We start from the raw sequence: 19309 nt of genomic DNA, 5'->3' as shown, positions 1-19309 counted from the left end.
AGTTGATCTAAAATTGAAATCTGTGGCTGGTAAACTAGTATTATTTATTAACTTATTTATCACTCACATCAGCTGGTAATTCCAGACTGTATTTTTACTAGAGAGAAGGTAGATGGCTGGAGTAAGCAAACTGAGGTATAAAGATTCAAAGTGTATGTCACTGTTTGAATTAATTTGTGGAGTGTGAGTATTTTGGGGTACTAGTGTTAAGCCATATCCCGTCATATTGAAACATCCAGTCTTGTGTTTCATATACCCAGTGGCAGATTCACGGCATGGACCAGCAGTTATTCAGACAATAAATTTCACCTTTGAACATAGCCCGTAGTGTGGTGAACTTGTTTCAAGGTGTTCACGTGATGCAAGGTGGCGAAAGGAATTTTTAAGTTGTAGCCCTCTGTCTCCAAATCCCTCTCCACATCTGCATCTTATCCAGGTGTTTATGGATCGAAGTGCTGTGATTTCAAAATGCATCCGCGCATTGCAGTCACACGCCCTGGTGCATGTTCCCGTCGATGGCAAGGGACGCGCCTCTTAGGTTTCCGTGAGCCGCGACCTCACTCACCCCTTCAGTTGCTGTGCCATAGGACCGACACCTCATGTGAGCATCAGTCAGCCCTCACTGAGTGCATGGAAAACTTCGTTTGTTCTTTCTGACTAGCCGAATCCAGAACATAACTCAGTTTCTTTTCCTGGTCAAAACAACTGGATTTGCCCGATTTCAGAAGAAGTGTATTTATTTCCAAGTTTAGGGTTCCAGAGAAGTACAGTGTAAGTTGATTTTTTTTTAAGTGAATAAAGGCTTAAGTAATTTAATCATCATAAAGGGATATTTCGTGTGCACGCACAGAGCCACACACACAGATTCATCATGCCTGTATGTGTGTGTGTGTGAGAGAGTAAGATCAGTGACACCCGCAGACTTTATGTTAGAAACAGCACCCTAAAAACTGTATGATTAGTCGGTGATTCGTATCTTAATTGGGATGTTATTGACTCTTAATATGAGATTAATTTGCAACTCAAAGTCCCTTTGGTAATTCAAGAGATCAGTGACTGGACACACACAAGGGATTCGTGTTGGAATCTGGCAACAAGAGATGAGTAAAGAAGAAGAATTGAGTCACCACCTGGCATTGTATCGGCAAGTCATAAAGTGACTGGGAAGTGGAGGCCGTTTTGCTACCCTGTCCAGTCATATAACAACACAGTGAGACACGCATTGATGTCCTAAACGGTCGCCTCTCCTATGTAGAGGGAGAAAATGACCCAGTTGCCAGTGGTGAAGTTTGGTTAACAATCCCTTAAGGATTCTGTGTTTTATGTATCGTTTGGCCAGGTTCTCCTCTTCAGTAGTTTTATTGGCTTTTGGCTCTTTTCATTTCTTTCCAGAGCCAGCCCAGCTCGTTGCATTCAGGATGCTTTCCCCTAGTTCCGTGTGAGGTATCCCCCTTTTTTCATTCGCTTTAGTTTTCCCCCTTGCATAATGTCCAGTTTCCTCAAATGAGAAATAATAACAGGCTGTTTTAAAAATGAGCTTTCACTTAGAAATTAACATAGAGATTTGAACTCCAGAACTGGCAGTTTATATAGCAAAGACCCTGAAGTTTTTCAAAGAAGGAGACTTAGCTTCCTTTCAGCACATAAAGACTTTCATCAAAATGTGAGAATATGGATCTTAAAAGCCCAGGTGTGGTTTTGGTTTCCGATGGGAGAAGCCGCACCAGGAAATACTTGTTTTGAACCGTGTTCACTGTCTAGTCCCCCTTGTTTAGTTTAACTTCACTGTTGCTGTTCAGTTGCCAAGTCGTGTCTGACTGTTTGCGACCACATGGACTGCAGCACGCCAGGCTTCCCTGTCCCTCACCATCTCCCGGAATTTGCCCAAGTTCATGTCCACTGAACAGTCATGTCATCCAGCCGCCTCATCCTCTGTCGGCCTCTTCCCCTTCTGCCTTCAATCTCCTGCAACTTCAAACCTTACTGTAACTGGTAGCAGAAGATTTCCCAGATAGTCCTAGATGTTAACACACTTATATAAGTTCTTTGCTGTTAGAAACCACATTTAAATGCTCACAAATCTCCTAAAATTCTCCATGGTAGATAATGGGGACAGTAAATTATTATTGAATATAAGTGGAAAAAATTAAGAAGTTAGGACTCTGTGTACCGTTCGAATTGAATGGCCAAGGTTATGGAGTGAGTGATTCTTGTTTTCTTTATTTCATATTTGTATTCATATTAAAGTGTGCATGGCTTAAGTCTTCTAAATGGTTTTCTTAAATGCTCTTGGAAGACGTGAGGTTTTCTGGAATCTGATACATTTTGATAGTCATTGGCCAGTGGCTTAACATTTGGTTTCAGCAGGAGCTGGCAAAGGTAAGGATTGGTTTCTTGAGTGTTAGGAGTCGGACTCTGCTCAGGGGTGGCGTGGGGGTGTGTGGTTTGGGAATGACGTCTCTGCAGGCACTAACCACGGGCGGCTGACCCTGGAACCTCAAGGCAACCTTAGAGGTGTCTCTTGGCATCTGTCTTGGCCTCAGTGTAAACACGAGACTGTTGCTGAGAAAACCACCGCTTCCTTCTGTGGTTTCCCGCATTTTCCTTCTTAAACCATAAGTGTTGCGCTTGTGTTTTCAGGTAGGTCCTTTGAAAATGCCACTTAGCGCTTGCAAAGCAGCGCTTCTGGTCCACCATCCGTCATCTTCCAGAAGAGCCCAGGGAGCCTTATGCTGTGCTTGAGCCCCTGGGCCGCTGTCCGAGGGGCCTGGGCGTCTGTCACGGAGATTCTTCACATGGACTGCTCTCTCACCTTTTGTCAGAGGCAGAGAAGCCTCGCTCCACTGTTAGGTGTTTGCTGCCCCACAGGGTTAATTCTGTGGCATTTCTGTTCACACTTTGAGCTTTCAGACCTGGTTTTAAAGTTACACCTTGTTCTCCTTTGGGGCGATGTTTCCAACAGTGAGTCCTCTGGGTTTGCAGACCTGCTCTGCAGCGGTTTCGAATCTGTCATTTATAAGGAATCCGACACCTCACATGTATTTTTAAAAAGTGGCTTCAGGATGAGTCTGGTATTCAAGGCCGAGTGCAGCTATGAAAATTACATTTTAGCTTCATCCTGGCTTCTGGGCTTAGTCTAAACATGCACAGTTTTCTCAGACGTGTCCCGTATCTGACCGGCTAGGGGAACAGCTGAGATGACTATCCTAACAAGGTGTTTTATAGCCTCTTTGAAACGCAAGGAGTGTGAATGAAGTGATATCATATACACTCATTTAATGCACAGTGTGGTTGCCCTCTTTCTTACCAGAAGGACTGTCTGTGTTCTAGCCTCGTTCCTGGAAATATGGTATGGCTTCCCCGTCTGGAGAGAAACCAGCCATCATGCATGATATTTACTTTTTCTGGGGAAAAAAGTGGGTAATCCTGTTGCCCTTGGTTTAAGTGAACTGGTTTTGAGTTGCATGTCAGTCACATTCATCTTTCCCAGGTCGGTTAGGCTTTTAATGTTGCCATCTTAAGTGTGTTACAAATGGTAGGGTCCTGATAGGGTTGGGAGGTGGGGCCAGTGGCATCAACAGGAAATTGGCTGCACTTTTTCCTCCCCAGCGGAAAGCCGTCTTCCGGGTTTAGTACTAGTTACCTGGGGCTTTCCCAGCACAAGCAGGGCCTTCAGGGCGTCTTGTGAAAGACGCTCTAACAAGGCGGGAAGGCCCTCCACGCGGCTCCCCGGATGGCTGTCGGCGAATGGACCTGGGGCTGTTAGACCAGGCTGTGAAGCTTCTCACTATCGTGTGTGCAGTAAAAAGTGCACCGCGCTTCCCGGGTCCCAGAAGGAAGGGCCTCAGAAGCTCCCTGAGTGTTCTTTCGATTCACATTTTAGCCCCGATGAGGGGTTTTTCTGAAGCTGCAGTGCAGATCCTGGAGTGGGGCTGGGAGGCTGGAGCTCCTCTCCTGGAGGCCGGGGGAGGGGGGCACGTCTGTCCTCTTGCCCCAGGTCTCCTTCTCTGCAGATGCCTGGCATCTCAGCAGCATCACTGTTTGTGAGAGACTGTGTTGACACCGTGTTGCTAAGACAGAGACAGGATGTTAAAAGCAACTGTGAATGTGGGATTCACAGGCCTGCTGAGAGCGAGAGCTTCCAGGGAGGGTGGTCCAAGGGCCTCAGGTGCCTGGGGGCTGGGGCGCCCGCCTCTTCTTCCTCACCCGCCTCCCTGCCTCTCTCCTCCCTTCCAGCCCCTTCCTCTCCTTCCTCCTCCAGCCGTTGGGAACCCTTCCAGCCGCAGCACTGCCGGTGTTTCTCACTCCCAGTGCATGGCGGGCTGCTGATGGGCTTGCAGGAAGCGCGCAGCACTTCTGCTTGAACAGGTGCTTCTACGCTGAGTGTTGGACTTGGAGACGGCACACGTTTTACCCTGAGCCTCAGAACTGGAGTGCCCGGGACCTGGCGTCTTACTCTGCCCCTGCCTCACACCGGGGCCCCTCCCTGCAGGCCGCCGGCCCTCCGCCTTCCCTTCTCAGGTGCCCTCCGGCCTGCCCCTCCCCTTGGTGCCCCCACCCCGGTGCCCCGTGCCCTCCTGCTGGGCCTGACCCCCTTTGCCTTTTTCTGGGCAGCAAGGCCCCCTCCCCACACGTCCGCCTCCCCTGGCCAGCCCAGCCCCCTGCCCTCTCCCTCCCTCCTGCTCTGGGGTCCCCGCGTCCCTGGGCCGGCCGTGGGGTCCCTCCCCGTTTGTCTGCGTGTCTCTGCTTTGTCTCGTGAGGGGCCTCGGATGCAGCTTCTCACTTTGGCCTCCCGCTCGCTGAGATACTCAACTCGACCTTGTCAGCATCGTGGGCCGGGGGGCCGCCCGTCCTGCCCCAGGCGTGCAGTGCAGCGGAAGCCTCCCAGTGGGTCGGGTCGGAGGCGCACCGGGCGGCTGAGACGCGGTGTGGACACATGAAGGCTGCTCCTCCCCCCAACCCAGTCCCCCAGCCCCGCTGGGGACAGATCTGGAGCAGGAGCAAGTGACTGAGGGGCAGGGCCCGGGCCAGGCGGCCGAGGGGCTGGACTTGGAGTCAGAGTCAGAGAGCGAGAGCGGGTGGGGCGGGAGGAAAGGTGACCCGCGGGCAGCAGGACGGTGCAGGAGATGCGGGGGGACGCTGCTCCTCGCAGGCCCGAGGGGGCGGGCTGTGGTTCTCGCGGAGAGCCATGGACGGGGTGGCCGGGAACTCGGGCGGGAAGAACAGTGCCGGGGTCACGGTCCTTCCGGGTGGGGGCACAGTTCAGTCGCTCAGTCGTGTCCGACTCCTTGTGACCCCATGAACTGCAGCACGCCAGGCCTCCCTGTCCATCACCAACTCCTGCAGTTTACCCAAACCCGTGTCCATTGAGTCGGTGATGCCATCCAACTATCTCATCCTCTGTCGTCCCCTTCTCCTCCTGCCTTCAATCTTTCCCAGCATCAGGGTCTTTTCCAATGGGTCAGCTCTTCGCATCAGGGGGCCAAAGTATTGGAGTTTCAGCTTCAGCATCAGTCCTTCCAATGAACATTCAGGACTGATCTCCTCTAGGATGGACTGGTTGGATCTCCTTGGATGGGGGGACAGGCAGGTGAGAAAGGTGTCCGGCTACCTGGGGAGAGTCGCTGAGATTCAGAAGCCTCCTAACGGGAGGTCCTTTCTGAAGGTGGGGATGTCCTCTCCGGACCCTTGCTCATCCCAGACAGTTGGTGATTCTGGGAGAACATTCTGGCCAAGGACTCCTCGGCTTTGTCCTTCAGGCCAGTGAGTCAGCAACCACCAGGGGCCCCACCCCCACCCCCAGTTCCCATCTCCAGGCGGCCTTTCCACCCACGGGTCCCAGCGGACACGCTCGCGATCATCAGGCGATCATCTGAGCCTCGGTCACGGGGCAGCTAGTCATCATCTCGTCTGTGCGTGGGGCCCCCAGCGACCTGCGGGAGACACGCACCCCGACACCCTCGGTTCAGCCCCTCCCCAGGCAAGGACGTTCCAGGACTTTCACCGTGGGAGAAAGGGGACGAAGGGAAGGGGGACGAGGGGAAGGGAAGATGAGTCAACCCACGTGGTCTGACGAGGGAAACAGGAGAGCCAGCCTGCCGTCTCATGACGGAGTTCGGAGCCAAGCACACACCCTAGGGTGCTTGTGGAGCTTGCGGGAGCCCCCAGAACTGTGCAGACTTGCTTCTTGGCCTGATGGCAGGAGGTGTCACGGACCCCAGTTCAGCTTGTTCCTCAGATGGTTCATGCTCTTTTTTTTGCCAAGAACATATCAACACTTGGAGTTGTTTTCCCGTTTGAGCAGAAGTGTTTTGTGAGTCTCAAAGTAGTGGGATCTTCTGTTTTCATGTTTTCCATGATTAGAACAGTAATGTTATTTTACTGAACTAAATTCTTTGCTGTTGTATTAATGAGGAAAAGTTTTTTTCACGTCTTTGGAATCACATTTATCTTACATTTATCGAAACAAAACGCTGATGATAGAATCACCATCAAGCAAATGCAGATGAAAGCACGTGGACTGTGGGCTCCGTGGACATCCGTCACCCTTCCATCCACAGTTCCCGGCATATTTTTGGAGATTCAGAAATGCTGTGCCAGTGTAGTGGACTTTTAAAATTATTACGCTTCGGCATGTGGCCTAGAGTTTGCATTATATCTTGGTTTTAGTTTTGCTTTGTTTTCATAAGTGACTTTTTTGGTTGGAAAATTTAGAGAACGGTACAAAATAGCAGCTTCAATAATGGGGTTTTCTCGCCTCTGGCTTTAGTGGAATTCCCTTGCACCTGGTAATATTTTATTTAGTTTTTCCACGTTTCTTAGATGTAATCTTGCACCGTAGGGTTTCGGTTCTTTTTAACTGGAGTGGAGTGGCTCTTCGTTCGTTTCAGGTGCATCGCGCGGTGAGTCGGTTAGACACGCGTCCACTCTGTGAAGCTCCTTTCCCCATAGAGGCCACTGCGGAGTGCTGAGTGGTGTGCCCTGCGCCACCCAGTAGGTTCCTCCTGCTTATGCGGTCACGAATTTTTGAACCCTATGCACGCATTTTGGGGGGAGGGTGGATCTTACTGAAGAAACGTGTGGATTCGTAATAGGCCCAGCTCAGTAGCTCAGAAACCAGGTTGAGCCAGGTTTCCAGAAGCTCAGACGCCCCTCGAGTCCCCTTCTCATTGCCTGGAGCCCCAAGGACGAGCGCACTGCAGCTGCATTTGTTCAGGTTTGAGCCTTACATCGTCAGCGTCTCCTGGCTTGGGTTGTTTGTTTGTTCCTGGTTCCCAGTTGCTTGGTACTGAGTCTTCGAGACCCATCCTTGCTGTAGCCCACCAACCTCAGTGGGTAAGGATTCCATCCCACGGATCCAGACCACCGTGCTTTATTCTGCTGTTTCCAGTTCTCCGTACTGTGTAGAGTGTGGCAGTGATGTTCTTGAGTGTGCCTTGGAGAAAGACGTGATTGAAGCACAGCAAAGTGCAGACACTGTAAGTTCGCAGCTCAGTGGAGCTTCACACGTGTTGCCGCTTGCCCGGGTCGAGCAGAGAGTGCCTGGCTCCTGGAGACCTCTCTGGCAGCCCCCTCGAGACCGGCAGGCTCCTGACTTTCGCTGTTGATGGCATCACTTGTTCTAGATCTTAACGCTGGGAGGTCATACAGTGTCTGCTCTCCTGCTGAAGTTCTTTTTTTAAATCATGGCTTAAAAACTATTTTGTTGAGGAATGGTTGATTTACAATGTTGTGTTAATTTCTGCAACACAGCAAAGTGATTCAACTGTACATCTATCTGCCTGCCTATATATACACACATAATCTTTTTCATATTCTTGTCCGTTATAGGCTACTGTAAGATTTTGAACATAGTTCCCTGTGCTACACAGCAGGACTTCGTTGTTTATCCCTTCTGTTTATAACAGTTTGCATTTGCTAACCCTAAACTCCTCGTCCATCCCTCCCCTCCTGTTGGAGAAGTTTCAGGATTCTTTTTCAGGGCACTCCTGTCTGGGCCGGGGGGTCCCTGGAGGCATTGGCAGCCATTTTGCAGAACCCCTTGGCAGTACACACACATTTACAACAAGAATTACCAGAAATAGCATACTCTAGTTAAAATTACAAACGGTGTGAGCTGGGACATACATATTAAAATCTCTCATATATACTCTCTGTTTCTTTATGATGTTTTAGTTTCCAAAAAGAGTGAGCTCATGGCGCTTTGAGAGGAGGGTGTTATATTTTATCTGCCGTACTAACATTTTGGGGATAATGAAACAGAGTTAAAAGTAATGTAATTGAAAAGGTTGAACTTCAGTGGCATGTGGTAAGGGCAAAGGCTGCGAAGTGGTCTCAGTAATGACGAAGTCTGATGCGGCTTTTGATGACATCTGCCCACGCACGTGTGGGGCAGGCGCCAAGAGTGAAATCTGGGAACAAGACCCCGTGTGATGCTCAGCTCCGGCCGTTGTTCAGTCGCTAATTCGTGTCTGACTCTGCAACCCATGGACTGCAGCACGCCAGGCTTCCCTGTCCATCACCAGCTTCTGTAGCTCACTCAGACTCAGGTCCATTGGCTCGGTGATGCCAGCCAACCATCTCATCCTCTGTCGTCCCCTTCTCCTCCTGCCCCCAATCTTCCCCAGCTTCAGGGTCGTTGCTAATGAGTCAGCTTTTCGCATCAGGTGGCCCAAGTATGGGGGCTTTGGCTTCAGCATCAGCCCTTGCGATGAACGTTTAGGATTGGTTTCCCTTAGGTTGGACTGGTTTGACCTTGCTGTCCTAGGGCCGCGGCCTAGCCTAATCGTTTTGCAGAAGGGTTGTTCTGCTGGACAGCTCCCCCTGGAGGTGGGGACTGGAAGCTCCACTTTTGACCTGTCCCTGCTTTTCAGCTTCTGGCCTGGTGGCCCTGAAATACATTCCTGTGTGTCTACGTGTTTCTGTAGCGGAGTGGATGACTCCGCACGAGATTCTCCGAAGGAGGGTTACCACCAGGAGGAAGACGGGGCTCGCCCCATCACCACAGAACTATTCCGACATTTTGCACAGCGCAGAGAATGTGAAAAGGAATTTGAAAGATAAGCTGTTTAGACTTGGCCGAGATCCACTTGTCCCTATTTGGCGGGATGTGAAACCCATAAAAATTGTTACAGTGGGGTTGGTACAGGGCTGTCTCCCACCAGAAGCAGGGAAAGAGCCACAGAAAATTGAGGACTTCACTCTGTTTAACTCATTTCAGACATGCGTCCCTGTGGAATATATGTCACGGTTAACAAATTACCTTGGTTGGGCATTCTCTCTTTTTCTCACCCACGCAGACACACACTCGCACACAGTAGTATAGCAGCTGGCTTCCTTGCTTAGGTAAAAAGTCTCTCTAAATGGAATTAGCAAGCCTCCCCCTTCCTGTATGCCCACCCAGAACTCACTGTGATGTCGAGAAGTGCCTTCGGTCGGCCTGCAGGCCAGAGAAAGAGCGGAAATTGAGTTTATTTTGAATGAACGTCTCTGACCCCAATCACCCCTCTTCCTTCTTTGGCGCGCGTACTGTGTGTCGTAAATCTTTGGGAATTTTTAGAACTTAGCATACTTTATAGCATTAATTCTGATGGTTTGACTTTCTGGGAACTCTTAATTGGGGCATGAAAGAAAATGTACATTCCATTCACTGTTTCATCCTCTCGTGGAGAGTGCAAAGAGACTCGTACAGAGTATAAAAGTAGTCCGCATTCCTTTCCAGTCATGCTACGTGTGATGTTTAAGCGTGATCCCTTCTGTCCACGGTGTGCGTGTCCGACAGACTTCACTGAGAGCTGGTGTAGTCTTCTCTTTCAAATAATGTTAATTCAGGTTGGCTTCCACTTAGAGGGAATTTGTTACGCTCTCGTGGTGAATTGCTGGCTGTCAAGATTGGCTTGGTTTTCACTGAGTTATTCTACAGGCTTAGGGGTACAATGGTGGTTCTTTTGCCCCTGAGGACTTTGCAGGCTTCTCTTAGCCTCACGTGGTCCGAGTAGCCCGTGTGGCTGTGGGCCACGGATGAGCTCCTTCTAAGGGCTGGCCAGAAAGCTCGTTTGGATTTTCCCATGCCGTCTTTTTGGCCAACCCAATAAGACACGGACCGAGACCCACAGCGCTGTGACCTTTGAGATCTTCAACCTCGTCCCCCATTTCCAGGGGGAGACGGTCTTCCTGACCAGCCTGGTCAGCCGGGACTGTAGGTTCAGCGTGTGTCTCCCTGGGGAGAAGGCACGGACCTCCTCGGGGGACTCGGGGCTGGTTTACTTGACCTCGCACCCGGGGGAGGGCCAGGCAAGAGGGATGGGTGGGAGTGCGTTACAGAGTACAAGTTCTTTCTGTTCCAGAAGCCGAAACACATGGGCAGGGAGCTAGCCGCTTGGAGCCCAGCGTCATCCAGACCTCAGGAAAAATGAGCAGGCCTCGTCCACCCCCTCAGATGTGCAGCCCAGGGAGCCGCTGGAGCTGGCGGGGGGTGGAGGGGTGGCGGGGGACGGGGGGACGGCTGCTGGAGCCAGTGGGGCCGCCTGGTCTCTTCTGATTCTGTGGAGACGTCCAGATGCAGAATGTAATTCCCCAGGAAGTCCCGAAGCCTGTGACACGGCCTTTAGCACGTGAGGTCCCCAGTGAAATTGTGACTCGGAGTAACTCATGCTGTGTTTTCGTTCGCCCTTTTGAACAGTGGTTTAGGATGGAGGGCTGAGACATGCTCTACTGCAGGCTTTGACTTAATGAGCTATTTCAAAATCAGAAAGTCAGGCAGATCGAAGGGACGCTCAGAGCGTCACTGATGTCCTTTTCAGCCAGGCACCCTCGAGTCACCGCTGAAATGACTCTGCATGCCAGGGTGAGATACAGCATCGGTCATTGTGTGGGCCAGAATAACAATATTTCAAAGTGGATTTTATTTAGCAAAGTAAATGTGTCTCTCATGATTTTTGTTTGTTATTCTAAAAATTAGGTTTTATTTTTTTAAACAGAGCCATTTTGCATAAAATGCTAGGCCACCCAGATTGTGAAGCGAAAATCATGGTCTAAAAATGTCTTTTGTTCTGAAAAGTTGCCCATCGTTTAGATGTTCTTTGAATTATCAGTGCTTCACAATTGTCTCCTAGGGCCAGAAGTGGTGATAAAATTTCCTACGTGAATAAAGCAGATAAGGAGACATGAATATCTTTTGTCTGGGATTGAGAAATTTTCTTTTTGCTTGATGTAGGCTGGTGGGAGCAGGGTGAAGGTCCTTTATTTCTGTAAGAGGGCTATAATAAGACTTTAGTTCTTTTTCTCATCTCTGATTTCATCCAGTAGTTGTCATGACCTGGAGTGTTGTTCAAGGGAAATTTGCGGGTGTGTTTCTGTCGCAAAAGCTCAAGAAACAGCTTGACCTCAGCATCCACCATGGGGGCCCTCTAACCTCTTATCTGGGGTCTCCTGCAATTAAGGCATTTGCTGATAGCTTAAGGGAACAGTTCCAGGAAACTCACTTTTATAACCTTCCTCAAATTGAATAAAGATAAGCTTCTGAGATTTTAATCAGCCTTTCAGAAGAGGAAACCTCAGAATCACCAAATGGCCTTTTTCAACTTGGGTTACTTGGGTCTGGTTTTGAAGACACTGTTGTCGAGCTGTGGTTAGGAAAGCCCACCCCCACCCGGGCTACTGTTGCCCACCACCCCACACCCCCCACCCCGGTGAACCTGGGCTGTGGGTGGACAGGTCCTAAGGCCGTGGGTGTTAACCTGATTGGCCTCTCCTTCTGGTCTCCTTCTGGGTAACTGAGCAGAGCTCAAGGAGCAAGCGTGGGTTTCTGAACCCAGCTCAGAGGCAGGGACGTGGTGGGGCTGAGACGCCGCAGAGAGGAGGCCGCCTGGAGCACAGGTGGCGCGGGGCTGCCTCACCCGTTGAGCTTGCCTGGCTGGGGGCTAGCTTAGCTGGGGGCCCCTGGGGCCCTCTGCTCTCCCCAGCTGTCTGGAGACCTGGAGTGGCTCCCCGCTCACTGCCAAGCTCCTTTTTGCAGGGGTTTCTCGTAGTGCTGTCCCTGAACTGTGAGCTGACGCACCAGTGTTGCTGGACTGTCATCTAGGGTTGTTATTTGAGGTTGATTCAATGGACGCCAGCATCACCGCCACCACCATCAAAACAACAGCGACCAGACGCCTGCCACTGTGTCCCATCAGCAGTCAGGCGGCTGTGTATTCGTGTTTAAACACCTCTGGGGTTGGCGCGGATCGAACAGTTGACGGGGCGTCGTGGTTCAATCAGCGGTGGGTTTCACAGCCGATGTGGTCGCAGGTGAAACACGGGCTGTATCAGGCTTGGTGTGGCACCCTGGGGCTGCCCTCCAAGTGCTCTCGGGGTCCTGGAGACACACACGCCGAGGACACGTGATAAACGTCACAGTGTTCTTCAGTCACTGAGTCGTGTCCCACCCTCTGGGGCCCCGTGACCTGCAGCATGCCAGGCTTCCCTGTCCTCCACCATCTCCCAGAGCTTGCTCAGACTCCTGTCCACTGAGTCGGTGATGCCATCCAGCCATCTCATCCTCTGTCGCCCCCTTCTCCTCCTGCCCTCAGTCTTTCCCAGCATCAGGGTCTTTTCCAGTGAGGTGGCTCTCACATCATGTGGCCAGAGTATTGAGGCTTCAGCATCAGCATGTCATGGGCACTGGGTTGGAGCGGTGAGCCCTTTCTTGGGGATGGTTGAGGAGGCTCTTTTCTGCAGTCGGTTGGTTCTTTAATGTTTGTGCATTTCGGATGAATTTCTGGAGCATAGGTTTCAGGTTTTAGCCTCATCTCTTTGGACAGCTCTAAGTGGTCACCCAAACCCAGATTCTGAAGCAAAACTGTGTGCATGGATTGATTTACGCTGTTAGGAGGTTACGAGAGTGCGTGCTGACAAAATTGCCTGAATGATGAATCAGAGAGAGGAATAGATTTGTAGTGTCTGGAGTCTGTTTGGACTCTTGTCAGTTGTCCCCATTTCCAAAATATAAAATTAAGAACAGCTTACTGTCTTGGAGGTACTTGTTCAGATTTCATTTTATAAAATAAATATCTCCAGATGTAGTTGTTTTATGAAGAAGATTTCCAAGGCATTGGAACCAAGATGAGCATATTGTTTTTAAAAAACAGACTTTATGCAGTCACAATACTGTTAACAATATGGTTTTATTTTCCAGAAGCTGTATTGCCAGAAGCAGCATTTAGGTGTGCACTTGATCTCAGGCTTAGTATCGAGCTGCTAGTAAAGCTCGTTAACTAAATTCTACCTATCACACCCTCTTTCATTCTGTCCATAGTATCTATGTCTACTCTGGTTTAGAATTTGGATTCTTCTAAAGAAATTGCAAATGTATTGAGCACCATTGTCTGTTTGTCTTCTGATGTGTTGGCAGTTTTCCATTATGGTGATTGAATTGAATTCATCTCAAGCTTGTCCTGGAGTGTTATATTAAATCTCCTATCTCAGAGTTCACGTCTGTAAAGTGGGAATGGTAATATGTGTCTTGTTAGACAAGAGGCGGCTGGCCGATCGTTGCATTCGGTGGGCATTTGAACACACCGGCTCCCTTCTTCTCCAGCTCGCCTTACCCACTTGGATTCTTTATTGTGCATTTCAACTTTATTTTAAATGTTAGAAATGAATCACAGGAGCATTATGTTGTGGAATGTTCTTTTATTGAAACTTCCTGATTTAATTGAATTAAAATTTTGTTATTTAGGCTCTGGGCCTATTTGTCTCTTTTTGGCATATTTTGCGTGTCATTGTGTCCTGGGGATGTGAGGGACGAAGCGTGGACCCCAGTCCCCACCATCGGTTTCCTCTGGTCTCAGGACCGAAAGTCCTGTATCAGAAGGCCTTTGCAAGTAGGGGCGGTGCCCTGCTAGGCCTTGGGAAACGGGGAGAGTCCATGTCTCAGGGTGTCAGTGACAGCGTCCCCTCGTTGGACTGAGTGATGCTTTGATGTGTTTCACTCGGGGATCGCTGTTGTGTCTGCCAGGGCCAGAGATGGCCTTCTGAGCAATCGCAGAAAGACTTGTCCCCCTAGGACAAGGCCGCAGAGTGTGTGTGAAGATGGGGCTCGTGGTGCCCGGGCAGGGCTTCTCCCGTAAATAGCGAAGATGCCAGAAGCGTTTCAGCTGAAACCTGGGCCTCCGTTCATGGATGTTCTTCTGTTTAAAGCTGTTTTCTCTTCCTTCCAGGGTGGGTGTGCCGGCTCTGGCTGCGGGAAGTGTGACTGCCATGGCGTGAAAGGACAGAAGGTGAGTAGCCCTCCGCGGTGAGCGATCCCTCGGGTCTCCATCACTGTGGAAGTCATTACTTTAGAGCAACCGAATAACCAGCAAGTTGTGCTGAAGCTTTATTACCATTTCAGGCATTTCCCCAGAGCAATACAAATGAAACAAAACCAGGCTTAACAGTATTGTTGAGGCATCCTGACTGCTCCTCCCCAAAGCTGGTAATTATTGGTGGCAGTTGACGCTAGAAAGGCGATTTGGCTTCTTTCCTTTTTTGACTCTAGAAGGAGCAAGCGTATCGGCAGAAAGCTCGTTGAGTCAATCGCATTCTTTGGAAAAGTGCACGAAGGCTAAACTTCACTTTTTTTTTTTTCTGAAAAACAAAACAAAACAAAAAACACCAAAAAGTTTCTCTTGAACTTGAGAGCCTTCTATTCAAATCAGAATTTTTAAACAGCTTTACACTCATAAGATACTTGTCTAGGTTTATTTACAGAGACAGTAACTATTTATCATTCCCCAAACGTACAATTATATTTTCTTTCTAAGCAGTACTCTGCCCTCTCTCTCACAGATCTGTATGAAGAGCATTTTCTCTTGAAGGCAGGTTGGGTCTGCATTTCCGTTGTTTGGAGAAAGGGTTTTCACCCCAGGACAGGGCAGCATCCTGTCTCTGTGTGTGGTCACCATGGAAACCGGGTGGAGCCCTGGGAAAACCTGGCCTCTGGGCCACGAGGAAGGGAGGCGGAGACCCCTGGTCCTCTTCCCACTTGCTGGGAGCTGAGGGGATCGTTCTGGCAAGCCATCCCTTCTGGTCTGCCCAGGGCTCAGTGAATCACAGACTCACGCTTCTGAAATCCAGCAGGTTCTGCTTTACAGAAAATGGTTCCACTCCTTTTCAGCTGTTCGCTGACGCACCGACCTCATCCTTTCTAAAAGTCTGTTGGTGGTTGGTGCTGCTGCTGTTTCCTGGACAGGTTTCGAGTCAATGAAGCGTGTGGAAGCGCCTTCCTGTCTTCCAGCGTCCGCTCAGCTCCCGCTTTGCCCTCTGCAGTCCTCTTCTCGCGCTGTTTTCTTCCTCAGGAAGTGTCTCTGGCTCGTTCCAGAGCGCATCCTCGGGAGTAACAGCGAGATGTTCATGTCACAAAGACGCTTTTTGTGTGTGTGTCTAACTCGAATTGTGAGCATGCCGAACAACAAAGAAATCCTTCAAACTATGGAAAGTGGACCTTTCAACAAATAGGAAATGGAGCCCTTTATCAACATCACTGTGCTTTTCTTGTAACAGAGTGTCAGAGTTGGGGGAGGGGAGGGGGAGTTGGTGTTTCTTGCTTGTAGAGAGAACGTTCTTTTCCACCCGCTTTCTCGGTTTCATTCTCCACCATCGACTGCACCCCCAGCTGCACTCACTCAGGCTCCGGTGCTTCTCAGACCCTGTTCCGGTCTTATTTTTCTAGCCTGATTCATTTTACTTTTAACCCCAAGTCTCCCCCTTACATATGAGCAAGAAGATTCATTATATTCATTATATATGAGGAAGTCGATTCATCCAGGCGCAGCTTTCCAGATATGCTCGGCCGACTTCTTCCTGACTTGACAGGGGCCTGGCCCTCATCCGTTCAGAGCTGGTGAGAGCACCTTCAGAGAAGGCAGGTCACGTCTTGGGGTGTCTGACACCCACCCAGACGAGGAAAGGGGCTGTAAGTGTTTCTTGTCAAATCCGAGCTCCTGGAAGCCCTTGCTTTGGCCAGTGCGTCAGCGGACGCCAGGTCTGTGCATCTCCAGGCCCAGGAACACACGCTGTAGGCCTGCCTTCCCCGCGGGCATGTGAAGGTCAAGGCGGGAAGGTCACAGGGTCACCGTGACCCTTCCTGGTCTGCACATGCTCCTTCAACAGGCTCCTCCACCGTCCACTTTGGGTTTTATACCTCATTATTATTATTCAGTAAAGACTTTAAATGAAATACTGGGAAGCAGTGGGTTAAGCCATCCTGAATTTGTGTTTTAAAAGGCTGTAATGACTGAATGGATTCAGACAGCCTCTTGAGGTTTAGGGGAACAGCCAACTGATTTAGGATTATATCCTTTAAACAGAAAGCATAGCTCTGCCTTTTCTCCCCTTGAGTATAAATATTTCAAGTCCCATGGTTCACATAGCATGAGCCGGGAAGAGGGCCTTCCTCCCACCGAAAGAGGAAATTTTAAACTTCCACTTATTGTCTCGGACGTGATGTTAAAATAATCAGTTTAACGATGGGAAACACCCAGAGCCTGCCTGAGCCGGACCTTCAGATCTGGTTCCATTTCTCTCATCTGAAGGTCAGATAACAAAGAGGTGTATTCTTGGCTGGCACGTCAGCAAGAGAAATTGGTCTTCCTCACCTCCCACCGCTGTTCTCAGAGCCGGGCCTATACGTGCGGACCGGATGTAAATGCAAAATGAGTAAGGCTTGAGCATCACAGAATTTGCCTCGAGCGGTTCAGCCCACAGACCAGGGCAGGTTTTCAGTTCTCATAGGGGTTGCTGTTCTCCACTGTCCACAAGTTAAATGACTTCTGGGGTGTTTTTGAAAATAGGATGAAAAACGTCACATAGCTCGGGGGGTGGGGGTAAATGTTACCTAAATGGGACCGAGCATCAGCTCACTGATTCTGAGGCATGCCCCCTTGAGGGACTCCTGAACATATTGGTTATTGAGAATCCACCAATGGAAACTGGGATATGTGCAGTGTACATCACCGAAATCTCTTTTGGCAAAGTCCTGAGTTCCATGGAGATGAGATTCCTTGACCGATGTCTGATATCCTCCCGATTTCATCAACAGATATTGGTGTCTCAGGTCACTGTTCTCTAAGCTCACAGTCATCAGTGCAGGGCTGGGGAGCTTGTTCCGAGCTCAGCGCTTAGATTCATGAGCTTGTCACAGACTTCAGTCTTTGCTGACTTGTTTGTTTTCCTGGCGCCCAGATGTTTTCTCTAGGTAATTAATCTGGGTTAGTACACAGTGACTTCGTGTCTTTCCAGAGGCCTCTGCAGTGTGGGAATTTTATCTCCTTAAACTGATTAGGGTTTCGAATGCTTGCCTCCTCAGTACTGGCCAAAAGTTAAGCTCTTCTTTTGCTCTATAACCTGATTTTCTCAACTATTCGAGGTATTGGAAGAGGCAACATAGTCCCAGGAGTGACTCCCTCGGTCTTGGAAATTAACCATTTCTACTTTGCAAAAAGAATAGAGTTTGCACAAGAAGTCCTACACATGTTTTATCCAGAGGAGCCAGCGTTTATGTGAAGCTATCATCCTGTCCTGCAGAGTCCCAAACTGGAAGCCTCAAGTTAACTAGAGAAGTGGGAGATACGCATGTGAGATAAATAACAACTGAAGAGTACGTGACCACACCGCGGGAGAGACAGCAGAGGAAACAAACCCTCTCGTTGTCCCGAGAAGGGAGTGATCCCAGCGGCCTGGGACTGTGAATAAAGGGGTGGCTTCCTGGATAAAGCAGGATGCAGGAGTGTTGTGGCCTCACTGATGCTCCAGACTCACCGGGACGTGGGGCAGGGTCCTCTGTCACGCGTCTGCCTCAAGTCATGTGCTGAGTTTATCTGCACTGATCAGAGAAAGTAGCCCCCGTGGCCTGCTGATGAACGTGACCTTGGCAAAGGATGGATGGCTCCTAATAGAGGGACTTTGACAGAGACTTCCCCAGTCCACAGCCTTGGGGAGCACAGAGAGTCTTAATTAAGCAGAAGTGTCATATATCTGAGGAGTGATGAGAACAGGGCACTCATCTCACAGCTTCTCAGGACACTTTAACCTGCTGGTACCCAGGTCCTTGCCAGCAACGTGGGGAGGGAGCCCAGTTCCGTTCAGTCGCTCAGTCATGTCTGACTCTTTGCAACCCCATGGACTGCAGCACGCCAGGCCTCCCTGTCCATCACCAACTCCCGGAGCTTGCTCAAACTCATGTCCATGATGAGTTGGTGATGCCATCCAACCATCTCATCCTCTGTCGTCCCCTTCTCCTCCCGCCTTCAGTCTTTCCCAGCATCAGGGTCTTTTTCAATGAGTCAGTTCTTCTCATCAGGTGGCCAAAGTATTAGAGCTTCAGCTTCAACATCAGTCCTTCTGAATAGTCAGGACTGATTTCCTTTAGGATGGACTGGTTGGATCTCCTTGCTCTCCAGGGGACTCTCAAGAGTCTTCTCCAACACCACAGTTCAAAAGCATCAATTCTTCAGAGCTTCACAGTCCAACTCTCCACATCCATACCTGACTGTGGAAAAACCATAGCCTAGACTAGGCGGACCTTTGTGCAAACTCAGCCTGAACTGAAAGCCCCTGAGCTAGACTAGTCTCTTCTAGAGAATAGGATGCAGGTGGTAAGACCCAAGTGCTAATCAGAGCACGAATCAGTTTCCATTCTTCAAGGTAAGACGATCCTGACCCGCGAGGGCCCAACAAGAGGACCTCGTGGTTCAGAATATTCTGGAGTCGTGCCCACGATCCCGTTGGTCTAAGGCTGGATTTGTGGTCTGTGAACTGCTCGGCTGGCCACCTGCCGAGGAAGGCAGCCCTTCTGAAGCCTCTCTGCAAGTGGGTGGTGATGAAGCAGATTGTCAAGGACCATGAGGAAATGGACCTGGTGATCTGGGGCCGTGGGCAGACCTCCCGAGTCCTGTTCATAGACAGATGACCACAGGGAGCCACCGTGTCTGCCCGAGTGCAAGCCCCACCCCAACCTGAGGCAGGTTAGATGCAGCCCAGCCTGGGAAACCGGGATCGCCTCACCTTCGGGGGGTGTCTGTTCCACAGAGCATTCAGAATGAAACCTAGAGGCTTGGGCAATGAAGTGAGCCTCTTAACCCCGAGTCAGGCGATGCCATTGTCCCTACGTGGTGAGGATGGGGCCTCCCCGGCCCTTTCCTGCAGGAAATCCTGGCATATTCTTTGCCCTCTAGGAAATTCGTCACTCTGGTTTACAAGGAGTCATCTTTGTTACAAGCCAGGCATGACGCCTTGGTCTCCCAAGAGGCGAATCTGGCCCTAGTTCTCATGCGTTCTGGACACAGAG

At 50.1% G+C, this 19309-nt stretch overlaps 1 protein-coding gene across 1 annotated transcript in view; it reads left to right on the top strand.

Moving 5' to 3' along the window:
* COL4A1 (collagen type IV alpha 1 chain) overlaps positions 1 to 19309 on the top strand; it is a 129462-nt gene that overhangs the window by 37946 nt on the left and 72207 nt on the right. The window contains exon 2 of the mRNA XM_069602011.1: positions 14202 to 14261. Within this exon, the coding sequence (XP_069458112.1) occupies positions 14202 to 14261 (60 nt within the window). The remainder of the gene's footprint in view (positions 1 to 14201; positions 14262 to 19309) is intronic.

Source organism: Ovis canadensis, chromosome 10, assembly GCF_042477335.2.
Source record: "Ovis canadensis isolate MfBH-ARS-UI-01 breed Bighorn chromosome 10, ARS-UI_OviCan_v2, whole genome shotgun sequence".
Taxonomy (NCBI): domain Eukaryota; kingdom Metazoa; phylum Chordata; class Mammalia; order Artiodactyla; family Bovidae; genus Ovis; species Ovis canadensis.
Note: the sequence above shows the minus strand (reverse complement) of the source record. Positions and strands in the feature narration are given on the sequence as shown.